Below are 13,055 nucleotides of genomic sequence, written 5' to 3'. Positions count from 1 at the left end.
AGACTCTCTCAGTAGAGCTCCTGATCTGAGACTCAGAACACACTCATGATGTCGTGACAGTCACGGACGGCTGTAATCGTCACGGTCTCCAGCTGCAGTGCCCTTGAGAGCCACCAGAGGGCGCTCCACATCAGACTACCGTCATTCCCTCACAAACTACGTTTCCCATAACTCACTGCCCGGACTCATCATCCCTGACTGCATCCACCTGTGTCTCGTTACCCTGTCAGTCTCAGCCTATTTAAACCATGTGCACTCATTCATTCCCGGCAAAGTCTTGTTTAGTGTCACACTGCAATTCCATGCATTCTCCCGGTTTTCTTGGTTTCCTCTGTTTTTGCCTGTGCCCCTTTGCCCCTGTTAGGGTTTGGACTGATTACCCAGTGTTTATGACCTTTGCCTGTTTTCAACTACGATTGTGGATTACCCTTTCAATAAAACTGCATTTGGATTTGGATCCTCAACCTTCGTGTCTCGGAGCAGTTCGTGACAGTAATAACACACACACACACACACACGATTCAAGAGCAGATGTAGTTTCACACTAGTGATTTCTGAGGAATTAAGGAATTAACGTTCACCAGCTGATTTATTTTGTATTGCAAGTTTCCTTAAATGTTATGCTTAAATAGTAATTAATAATAATTATGCACAACTTTGCATGCATTTCCAGAGAATATATCTGAACATTGGATAAAGCCAGGTTCAAAATTCCTGTTTGATTTTGTTGACATATTAGAGTTAAAGGTTTTTATAGAGGGGATTTTGGATTTCTCTCTTTATCACTCCATAAATCTAAAAAATACTATCAACAGATGGAAAAAATACATTTTCACCATGTTTTTAGGAATAAGATGTTATATAAATCAAGGCAAATGATATATGAACAAACCCCTCAGTAAAAACCTTCAGAATATAGATATTAATAAAACTGTAAATTTTGAAGTATGTAAGTTCTGAAGTGGAGAAAAAACTGATTTTATGAAAACAACCTTTAAAGATATTAATTAAAATCTACAGATGCAAATATAATATATATATATATATGAGTTGTTTGTACTGAGACATACTGTAAAGTGCAGAGCTCAAACTTTCTCTCCAGTTCATGTACTGAAACTGAACAGCAGAAAGGACTGATTTCAACTTTAGAGTGATCAGAAACTCTGAACAAACACGCGTGTGAAAGCTTGAGCTGTTCGTCTGCTCATATTATGACAGATATGATTTCTTTAGGCAGATTATTTGAGCGTGAACAGACCTAAAATAATAACCAGCTCACTTCAGAAACCACAGACGGTGTGTTTTCTTTCTTCTGTCAGTTTGAACACTATAGAGTTTCTGCATCAGAAGACCTAACATCCTCTGCATGAGCAAATCATGTCGGAATAGCATTAGTGAAGACAGAGATATCTCTGCCAGCGCCTGTGTTCCCAGCATGCACTGGGAGACTCACGCTCGGCCACGGGCACCAGTGGGATGAACTTGCTGAAGACGCTCTTGGCGATGGACGGGCTGGAGACGAAGCAGGAGTAGTTCCCGCTGTCCGGCGCGCGCACCGTGGAGATGTACAGGTTCCCGGTGGACTGAGACACGAACCGACGCTTGTCCTGAGGAATGAAGTCCGGAAACTCGTTCAGGATCCAGCGGAAGGACAGGTCCTCTGCAGAGACAGGAAGTGACATCACACGCGTGTTACTAACGTGTCCGTCAAACGCATCGATGACTGCAGACCGAAACTAATCTTTTCTACATCTCCAATTCTAGAAGTATGTAAACGGATGAAGATAAAAGAGTGTCTTGTGAAACCGTGTGTGTGAAGAAACAGAAAGATCTGTAAACTTCAGTTTGATGTTAAATGTATCTGTATGTTGTATGAAAGTACAAAAAGGTTGCTATGGTAACTCTCTAAATTACTGGCAATATATATGGATTAACCCCCCCCCACACTTTTTTATTTTTATTATGTTATTATGATGTTGTTTACGATATGCTGCTTGGTCTTATTGTTATGGTGTTTAACAACGATAATATGGTAATGCCTGTTTGAAATGATTTAATAAAGTAAAAAAAAAAAAAGAGAGAGAGAAAAGTTGCTATGGTAACCTGGGAAGTGTGGGGGCGGGTCACACAGAAGCACCGCCCCCTGCCCCTCCCTCACAGAGACCGCCTCCCTCTCGTCAGTGGAGAACATGTCCAAGTCTGAAACAACACAACAGAGTCTAATTAACTCCACACATCACTGTCACACACAACTGCAGTAAACTGCACACAACACACACTTCTGAGTCACAGAACACACACTTCTGAGAGTTCAGCAGAACGAGCACAAGAGTCTCTGACAGCAGAAATTAATATCTGTCAAGCGCTGAACAATAACGGCTCTGTGTGAGAGTGTGTGTGAGGGAGAGAGTGTGTGTGTGTGTATATGTGAGGGAGAGAGTGTGTGTGTGTGTGTGTGTGTGTGTGTGCGTGAGTGAGTGTGTGTGTGTGTGTGTGTGTGTGTGTGTGTGTGAGTATATGTGAGGAAGAGTGTGTGTGTGTGTGTGTGTGTGTGTGTGTGTGAGGGAGAGTGTGTGTGTGTGTGTGTGTGTGTGTGTGTGTGTGTGTGAGTATATGTGAGGAAGAGTGTGTGTGTGTGTGTCTCTAATAGAGCTGTTGTGTAAGAGCCTCACAGCCGAACTGAACCGACGCTCTCCGGCTGACCACCGTCCCGAACTCATTGCTGGACACACACGAGTAGTTCCCAGCATGCTTGCTCTTGTCCGGGAAACTGATGACCAGGTTTCCGTCCGTCAGGCTGTAGTGATCGCCAATGACGATATCAGTGTTGTTCAGTCTCCACCTGAGAACACACACACACACACACTCACGGTCAGAGACACACACTCGCAGGATGACTGATCAGATCGTTGAACACACACACACACACACACACACACACACACACACACACACACACACACACACACGATCAGAGACACACACACACACACACACACACACACACACACACACACACACACACACACTCACGATCAGAGACACACACACACACACACACACACACACACACTCGCAGGATGGCTGGTCATTGATGATTAATGCATCAGGAGTTCTATCATGGATCAATCGATAATAATGGTAATGTTCAACGATATCTACAGATTCAGAGATCACAGCAGCAAATGATTTTACAATATCAAAGATGGAATTTATTTTCAACATTAATAATTAGCATTTAATTCATGTGTAATTATTATTAACCTTAAACTAACATTAAACCACATAAAAAGTATATATATATATATGCACAGTATATCCATCTACCACGTTCATTCATTAGTGTAGTATATATCTTTGGACATGGTAAGTAATGTTTGTATCCTAGTAAAGCGTGGTAAAGCGTGGTAAAGCGTGGTAAAGCGTGGTAAAGCCGCTGAGACCTGTATGTGGCGGGAGGGTTGGCTAGGGGAAAGCATGTAAAGCGTGGTAAAGTGTGGTAAAGCGTGGTAAAGCGTGGTAAAATGTGGTAAAGCCGCTGAGACCTGTATGTGGCGGGAGGGTTGGCTAGGGGAAAGCATGTAAAGCGTGGTAAAGTGTGGTAAAGCGTGGTAAAGCGTGGTAAAATGTGGTAAAGCCGCTGAGACCTGTATGTGGCGGGAGGGTTGGCTCGGGTAAAGCATGTAAAGCGTGGTAAAGTGTGGTAAAGCGTGGTAAAATGTGGTAAAATGTGGTAAAGCCGCTGAGACCTGTATGTGGCGGGAGGGTTGGCTCGGGTAAAGCATGTAAAGCGTGGTAAAGTGTGGTAAAGCGTGGTAAAATGTGGTAAAATGTGGTAAAGCCGCTGAGACCTGTATGTGGCGGGAGGGTTGGCTCGGGTAAAGTATGTAAAGCGTGGTAAAGTGTGGTAAAGCGTGGTAAAATGTGGTAAAGCCGCTGAGACCTGTATGTGGCGGGAGGGTTGGCTCGGGTAAAGCATGTAAAGCGTGGTAAAGTGTGGTAAAGCGTGGTAAAGCGTGGTAAAATGTGGTAAAGCCGCTGAGACCTGTATGTGGCGGGAGGGTTGGCTCGGGTAAAGCATGTAAAGCGTGGTAAAGTGTGGTAAAGCGTGGTAAAGCGTGGTAAAATGTGGTAAAGCCGCTGAGACCTGTATGTGGCGGGAGGGTTGGCTCGGGTAAAGCATGTAAAGCGTGGTAAAGTGTGGTAAAGCGTGGTAAAATGTGGTAAAGCCGCTGAGACCTGTATGTGGCGGGAGGGTTGGCTCGGGTAAAGCATGTAAAGCGTGGAAAAGTGTGGTAAAGCGTGGTAAAATGTGGTAAAGCCGCTGAGACCTGTATGTGGCGGGAGGGTTGGCTCGGGTAAAGCATGTAAAGCGTGGTAAAGTGTGGTAAAGCGTGGTAAAGCGTGGTAAAATGTGGTAAAGCCGCTGAGACCTGTATGTGGCGGGAGGGTTGGCTCGGGTAAAGCATGTAAAGCATGTAAAGCGTGGTAAAGCGTGGTAAAATGTGGTAAAGCCGCTGAGACCTGTATGTGGCGGGGGGGTTGGCTCGGGTAAAGCATGTAAAGCATGTAAAGCGTGGTAAAATGTGGTAAAGCCGCTGAGACCTGTATGTGGCGGGAGGGTTGGCTCGGGTCCTGCAGCTCATGATGATCTTGTCCTCCGGAGACTCTTCCGGGTAAATGGTGTCGACGGGCTGTTCCTCAAACACCGGCCCGAACCCTGACGACTCGTCTGAGACAGCGGGACAAACACACTCTCAGAGATGAGGGACAGCGGGACACACACAGTCACACTCTCAGAGATGAGGGACAGCTCCAATAACACACACATATGAGAGAAATAGTGCTGTCAAATCAATTAATCCTGATTAACCACATATAACATCACAATGTGTAAATACATCATATATGTGTGTGTGTGTGTGTGTGTGTGTGTGTGTAAGTGAGTGTGTATATATACACACTCACACAAACCTTTATGTTAGATGCAATTAATCGCGATTAATCAATTTGACATCACTTAAAATAAAATAAATGTGCATAAAAATGAATAGATCTGTCAAAGAGATTGTGGAGAATATGTGGTTTACTTTGCAAATAAAAAAATGCTTAAAAGTAAGGAGATAAAACTCAAAATAAATCATTTGTATGTGAAATACTTTTCTATATTTATTTTTGAAATACTAATTTATGAAAAGTGTAATTTTCAGTTACAAACGTCTTTAGAGATTTAGTCTAGAGTAATTGTTTAGTTGTTGTGTAGATGATGGTTAGGTAAAGTAAGTTAAGGCATACACCCCTTTTCAGTCGATATGTGGAATTATGTATAATTATTATGGAATTGTGTATGAGGACCATAATCTTTGGAATCTGAAGTCCTATAAAAAGGGATGTATCATCAGTTTTCACAACACATGAACAGATGCAATAGAAAAATGACATAATTAAACATTGAGTTGATGGATATTATTAGTTCATATTATTTACTTTCGGTAACATCAGAAGAAAAGTAGAAAGTAAAACATTATGAAGATAACTCTCTTAACGTGCACTGATAAATTATGCATAATAAGAGCATAATAATGTGCATTAAGAGAGTAAAGAGAGTCCATCTTGACCCATGTCAGCGGCCGGTCAGAGAAATCAATGGAGTTTGTACTTCCGGAAGCTGTTGCTCTCATTCGTCATGTGCATGTTTAGAGTGCTCGACTTTAACTGCATTATTTAAGTCACTTTAGAACGTTCATCGCAGAACATTTGAGATGATAAAAACATGACTAATGTTCTGGAGTGATTTGGTGAGTGTATGCGGACAGATGGAGGAACTGCAACTCTTCTGATGCTAGTTTCAGGAATCTGCTGGCGTCTCGCTAATCAGATATGAATTATTCACGAGCGGGGTGTGTAATCTTCAGTGCGCTCGTGATTTGATGTTATTAACTCGTCCAGGCGTCAGACGGGTCGGTTCCTGTTTACTGATCTACAACAGCCTGGGTTATCATGCAGAAGCTTCTAAAACAACCGCGTACGTGACCAAACAAACATGAATTAATGAGGCCAGACTCATCTAAACACAGAAAAGCATACATTTATATAAAGAAATTAAAGCATGTTCTTATAAACATTATTAATTTTCATTGTGACATTATTTCTTAATGCAAATTATTGTTTTTTTACTCCAATTATACTATACAATTTAAAAAAGTATTATATACAGTAATATATACATACACATAAATATATATATATATATATATATGAAAGCAACTTATGCAAATAGAAATAGAATATGAACTATACTACGGCATCAGTGATATTACAGTATTAGAGTGTTTGATTGACGCGCTGAGCTGTGTGTGTGTGTTCTGTAAACCGCATGCAGTCGCGCGGATGAAACACACACAGATCAAAGTCTCTCCAGGAATCACTAAACGTCTGGAGAGCTCGCGGGCTCCCGAGGCTCTGATGGTGAACGGGTGCAGCCGGTCAGGCCCTGGAAATGGAAATTTCTAGATGACACCCTGTCATGTGTTTAATCTCCTGCTCCCCCACAATGCCCTGCTTCTTTATTACAGCCCTGAATCCCTGTAACGTCTGTGAGATCTTCCCTGAACACAGAGCAGATTCTCGTCACCATGTCCTATCGTCTCACAGCGTCTCCAAACCAGGACGCAATAGGTTTCCAGCAACCACAGTTTGTCGAAACATAATAAGTAATGTGATGGATATCATATTTTGGGATGATGTCAACTGAAATAAACCTCAGTAAATCCCAGTGGAAGTTCTTTAACGCGGCGATATGCAGTTTTGGCAATTTCTTCGCTGTTTTCTCGCGGGTTTCTCTCTAGAGCTCCCCCTACAGCTTCGGAATAAATATTTGACAACACTGTCGTAAAAACTCGTTGGCGACCCCCCCCCCCCCCATCTTCTCCCGCTGGTCATGTGCATTTGTTTTCAAAGAAGCCGGCGAACGCACGGAGCCATGTCCACTGAGGTATGATGATACACAGAAGGCCAGCATATAAATGTATGTGTGCAGTGCCATAAAACAATTCGTTACATCGCGAGACCTGATATCATGCGATACTTCCTGACGCTGAGGCCGGCTCACAGTCGCAAGGCTGGTTTTCTGCTCACAGGCGCTGGGGGAAACGAGACGGCCACCATTCAACCCGGAAATAGTCATATAACCATTCCAATGACTCCGAAGCTGTTCAGTTAAGGTAAATTAAGCTAAAAAAACACTGCATAGTTCCCCTTTAAGATGGACGGTTGAACTCACCTCCAAAGACTCCTGGGAAATCGGCACACACCGAGCAAACTGAAACACAAAACACCATCAGAAACATGCAATCTTTACATATTCGGTGAGTTTTATTTTTAAAACCAATCAGACTCCAGAATTCCAACATCCCAGAATTATTAAGTGCATCTCTTTAATTCTACCTATGAGACGCATGTGAACGTGTGCATTTATACAGTAAAATACATGAGAAATGACAATCATAGATCTTTAAGAGGTGTCCAGATTATCCTTAATTATAGCGAAATCATAATCATTCATATTTTAGTCAATGCTGAGGTCAAGGTGATGCACTGACTTTTAGAAACATGCATTTATTGAACTTCATAAAACTGTTTAACAGTGGATTTCACTGAGTTTTAGATATAATTCAGCAGAAAAACCAATTAAAATAAAGCTCAAATAAATACAATGAAGAATCCAGGACAATAATCATTTTATCTCCATTATCTTATTTTCATTATCTTTGGAAGACTGAATCCTAATTGAGCATTAAGTCTGATAAAGCAGGAGTCTTGGTGCAGATCCTCTCTGTGTCTCTTTATAAAGCAGCGACTGCTGATGTGTGTGTGAGATAGTGGCTGATCGGAGCTGATGTGTGTGTGAGACAGCGGCTGATCGGAGCTGATGTGTGTGTGAGACAGCGGCTGATCGGAGCTGATGTCCTCTGATCACTGACCGTTTGCAGGAACACAGGACAACAGCAGATCTGATTCAGCAGGTTTCAGTCGTATACTCACAGTGAGAGGAAGGTTATAGTATTGTCGTATACTCACAGCTAGAGGAAGGTTATAGTATTGTCGTATACTCACAGCGAGAGGAAGGTTATAGTATTGTCGTATTCTCACAGCGAGAGGAAGGTTATAGTACTGTCGTATACTCACAGCGAGAGGAAGGTTATAGTACTGTCGTATACTCACAGCGAGAGGAAGGTTATAGTACTGTCGTATACTCACAGCGAGAGGAAGGTTATAGTATTGTCGTATACTCACAGCTAGAGGAAGGTTATAGTACTGTCGTATACTCACAGCGAGAGGAAGGTTATAGTATTGTCGTATACTCACAGCGAGAGGAAGGTTATAGTATTGTCGTATACTCACAGCGAGAGGAAGGTTATAGTACTGTCGTATACTCACAGCGAGAGGAAGGTTATAGTATTGTCGTATACTCACAGCGAGAGGAAGGATATAGTATTGTCGTATACTCACAGCGAGAGGAAGGTTATAGTACTGTCGTATACTCACAGCTAGAGGAAGGTTATAGTACTGTCGTATACTCACAGCGAGAGGAAGGTTATAGTACTGTCGTATACTCACAGCGAGAGGAAGGTTATAGTACTGTCGTATACTCACAGCGAGAGGAAGGTTATAGTATTGTCGTATACTCACAGCGAGAGGAAGGTTATAGTATTGTCGTATACTCACAGCGAGAGGAAGGTTATAGTATTGTCGTATACTCACAGCTAGAGGAAGGTTATAGTACTGTCGTATACTCACAGCGAGAGGAAGGTTATAGTACTGTCGTATACTCACAGCGAGAGGAAGGTTATAGTATTGTCGTATACTCACAGCTAGAGGAAGGTTATAGTACTGTCGTATACTCACAGCTAGAGGAAGGTTATAGTACTGTCGTATACTCACAGCGAGAGGAAGGTTATAGTATTGTTGTATACTCACAGCTAGAGGAAGGTTATAGTACTGTCGTATACTCACAGCGAGAGGAAGGTTATAGTATTGTCGTATACTCACAGCGAGAGGAAGGTTATAGTATTGTCGTATACTCACAGCGAGAGGAAGGTTATAGTATTGTCGTATACTCACAGCGAGAGGAAGGTTATAGTACTGTCGTATACTCACAGCTAGAGGAAGGTTATAGTATTGTCGTATACTCACAGCTAGAGGAAGGTTATAGTACTGTCGTATACTCACAGCGAGAGGAAGGTTATAGTACTGTCGTATACTCACAGCGAGAGGAAGGTTATAGTACTGTCGTATACTCACAGCGAGAGGAAGGTTATAGTATTGTCGTATACTCACAGCTAGAGGAAGGTTATAGTACTGTCGTATACTCACAGCTAGAGGAAGGTTATAGTACTGTCGTATACTCACAGCGAGAGGAAGGTTATAGTATTGTCGTATACTCACAGCGAGAGGAAGGTTATAGTATTGTCGTATACTCACAGCGAGAGGAAGGTTATAGTATTGTCGTATACTCACAGCGAGAGGAAGGTTATAGTACTGTCGTATACTCACAGCTAGAGGAAGGTTATAGTATTGTCGTATACTCACAGCGAGAGGAAGGTTATAGTACTGTCGTATACTCACAGCGAGAGGAAGGTTATAGTATTGTCGTATACTCACAGCGAGAGGAAGGTTATAGTATTGTCGTATACTCACAGCGAGAGGAAGGTTATAGTACTGTCGTATACTCACAGCGAGAGGAAGGTTATAGTATTGTCGTATACTCACAGCTAGAGGAAGGTTATAGTACTGTCGTATACTCACAGCGAGAGGAAGGTTATAGTACTGTCGTATACTCACAGCGAGAGGAAGGTTATAGTATTGTCGTATACTCACAGCGAGAGGAAGGTTATAGTATTGTCGTATACTCACAGCGAGAGGAAGGTTATAGTATTGTCGTATACTCACAGCGAGAGGAAGGTTATAGTATTGTCGTATACTCACAGCGAGAGGAAGGTTATAGTATTGTCGTATACTCACAGCGAGAGGAAGGTTATAGTATTGCCGTATACTGACAGCGAGAGGAAGGTTATAGTATTGTCGTATACTCACAGCGAGAGGAAGGTTATAGTACTGTCGTATACTCACAGCGAGAGGAAGGTTATAGTACTGTCGTATACTCACAGCGAGAGGAAGGTTATAGTATTGTCGTATACTCACAGCTAGAGGAAGGTTATAGTATTGTCGTATACTCACAGCTAGAGGAAGGTTATAGTATTGTCGTATACTCACAGCTAGAGGAAGGTTATAGTATTGTCGTATACTCACAGCTAGAGGAAGGTTATAGTATTGTCGTATACTCACAGCGAGAGGAAGGTTATAGTATTGTCGTATACTCACAGCTAGAGGAAGGTTATAGTATTGTCGTATACTCACAGCTAGAGGAAGGTTATAGTATTGTCGTATACTCACAGCGAGAGGAAGGTTATAGTATTGTCGTATACTCACAGCGAGAGGAAGGTTATAGTATTGTCGTATACTCACAGCGAGAGGAAGGTTATAGTATTGTCGTATACTCACAGCGAGAGGAAGGTTATAGTATTGTCGTATACTCACAGCTAGAGGAAGGTTATAGTACTGTCGTATACTCAAAGCGAGAGGAAGGTTATAGTACTGTCGTATACTCACAGCGAGAGGAAGGTTATAGTACTGTCGTATACTCACAGCGAGAGGAAGGTTATAGTACTGTCGTATACTCACAGCGAGAGGAAGGTTATAGTACTGTCGTATACTCACAGCTAGAGGAAGGTTATAGTACTGTCGTATACTCACAGCTAGAGGAAGGTTATAGTATTGTCGTATACTCACAGCTAGAGGAAGGTTATAGTATTGTCGTATACTCACAGCGAGAGGAAGGTTTAGTACTGTCGTATACTCACAGCGAGAGGAAGGTTATAGTATTGTCGTATACTCACAGCGAGAGGAAGGTTATAGTATTGTCGTATACTCACAGCTAGAGGAAGGATATAGTATTGTCGTATACTCACAGCGAGAGGAAGGATATAGTATTGTCGTATACTCACAGCGAGAGGAAGGATATAGTATTGTCGTATACTCACAGCGAGAGGAAGGTTATAGTATTGTCGTATACTCACAGCGAGAGGAAGGTTATAGTATTGTCGTATACTCACAGCTAGAGGAAGGTTATAGTACTGTCGTATACTCACAGCTAGAGGAAGGTTATAGTATTGTCGTATACTCACAGCGAGAGGAAGGTTATAGTATTGTCGTATACTCACAGCTAGAGGAAGGTTATAGTACTGTCGTATACTCACAGCGAGAGGAAGGTTATAGTATTGTCGTATACTCACAGCGAGAGGAAGGTTATAGTACTGTCGTATACTCACAGCGAGAGGAAGGTTATAGTACTGTCGTATACTCACAGCGAGAGGAAGGTTATAGTATTGTCGTATACTCACAGCGAGAGGAAGGTTATAGTACTGTCGTATACTCACAGCGAGAGGAAGGTTATAGTATTGTCGTATACTCACAGCGAGAGGAAGGTTATAGTATTGTCGTATACTCACAGCTAGAGGAAGGATATAGTATTGTCGTATACTCACAGCGAGAGGAAGGATATAGTATTGTCGTATACTCACAGCGAGAGGAAGGATATAGTATTGTCGTATACTCACAGCGAGAGGAAGGTTATAGTATTGTCGTATACTCACAGCGAGAGGAAGGTTATAGTATTGTCGTATACTCACAGCTAGAGGAAGGTTATAGTACTGTCGTATACTCACAGCTAGAGGAAGGTTATAGTATTGTCGTATACTCACAGCGAGAGGAAGGTTATAGTATTGTCGTATACTCACAGCGAGAGGAAGGTTATAGTATTGTCGTATACTCACAGCTAGAGGATGGTTATAGTACTGTCGTATACTCACAGCTAGAGGATGGTTATAGTACTGTCGTATACTCACAGCGAGAGGAAGGTTATAGTATTGTCGTATACTCACAGCTAGAGGATGGTTATAGTACTGTCGTATACTCACAGCTAGAGGATGGTTATAGTACTGTCGTATACTCACAGCGAGAGGAAGGTTATAGTATTGTCGTATACTCACAGCTAGAGGAAGGTTATAGTACTGTCGTATACTCACAGCTAGAGGAAGGTTATAGTATTGTCGTATACTCACAGCGAGAGGAAGGTTATAGTATTGTCGTATACTCACAGCTAGAGGAAGGTTATAGTATTGTCGTATACTCACAGCGAGAGGAAGGTTATAGTACTGTCGTATACTCACAGCGAGAGGAAGGTTATAGTATTGTCGTATACTCACAGCGAGAGGAAGGTTATAGTATTGTCGTATACTCACAGCGAGAGGAAGGATATAGTATTGTCGTATACTCACAGCGAGAGGAAGGTTATAGTACTGTCGTATACTCACAGCGAGAGGAAGGTTATAGTATTGTCGTATACTCACAGCTAGAGGAAGGTTATAGTATTGTCGTATACTCACAGCGAGAGGAAGGTTATAGTACTGTCGTATACTCACAGCGAGAGGAAGGTTATAGTATTGTCGTATACTCACAGCTAGAGGAAGGTTATAGTATTGTCGTATACTCACAGCGAGAGGAAGGTTATAGTATTGTCGTATACTCACAGCGAGAGGAAGGTTATAGTATTGTCGTATACTCACAGCGAGAGGAAGGTTATAGTACTGTCGTATACTCACAGCGAGAGGAAGGTTATAGTATTGTCGTATACTCACAGCTAGAGGAAGGTTATAGTACTGTCGTATACTCACAGCTAGAGGAAGGTTATAGTATTGTCGTATACTCACAGCGAGAGGAAGGTTATAGTATTGTCGTATACTCACAGCGAGAGGAAGGTTATAGTATTGTCGTATACTCACAGCTAGAGGAAGGTTATAGTACTGTCGTATACTCACAGCTAGAGGAAGGTTATAGTACTGTCGTATACTCACAGCGAGAGGAAGGTTATAGTATTGTCGTATACTCACAGCGAGAGGAAGGTTATAGTATTGTCGTATACTCACAGCGAGAGG

General features: G+C 42.2%; 1 protein-coding gene across 3 annotated transcripts in view; it reads right to left on the bottom strand.

Annotated features, from left to right (window-relative positions):
• cntn1a (contactin 1a) overlaps positions 1–13,055 on the bottom strand; it is a 101,290-nt gene that overhangs the window by 40,316 nt on the left and 47,919 nt on the right. For all 3 annotated transcript variants that reach the window (XM_079859633.1, XM_079859634.1, XM_079859635.1), the window contains exons 3-7: positions 7,283–7,321; positions 4,606–4,732; positions 2,673–2,842; positions 2,104–2,199; positions 1,454–1,660 (exon numbers count right to left, since the gene is read on the bottom strand). In XM_079859633.1, the coding sequence (XP_079715759.1) occupies positions 1,454–1,660; positions 2,104–2,199; positions 2,673–2,842; positions 4,606–4,732; positions 7,283–7,321 (639 nt within the window). The remainder of the gene's footprint in view (positions 1–1,453; positions 1,661–2,103; positions 2,200–2,672; positions 2,843–4,605; positions 4,733–7,282; positions 7,322–13,055) is intronic.

The sequence above is a fragment of the Squalius cephalus genome (genome assembly GCF_949319135.1).
Source record: "Squalius cephalus genome assembly, chromosome: 23".
Classification (NCBI taxonomy): Eukaryota; Metazoa; Chordata; class Actinopteri; order Cypriniformes; family Leuciscidae; genus Squalius; species Squalius cephalus.
The sequence above is the reverse complement of the archived record's forward strand: the minus strand, read 5'-3'. Positions and strand labels throughout refer to the sequence as shown.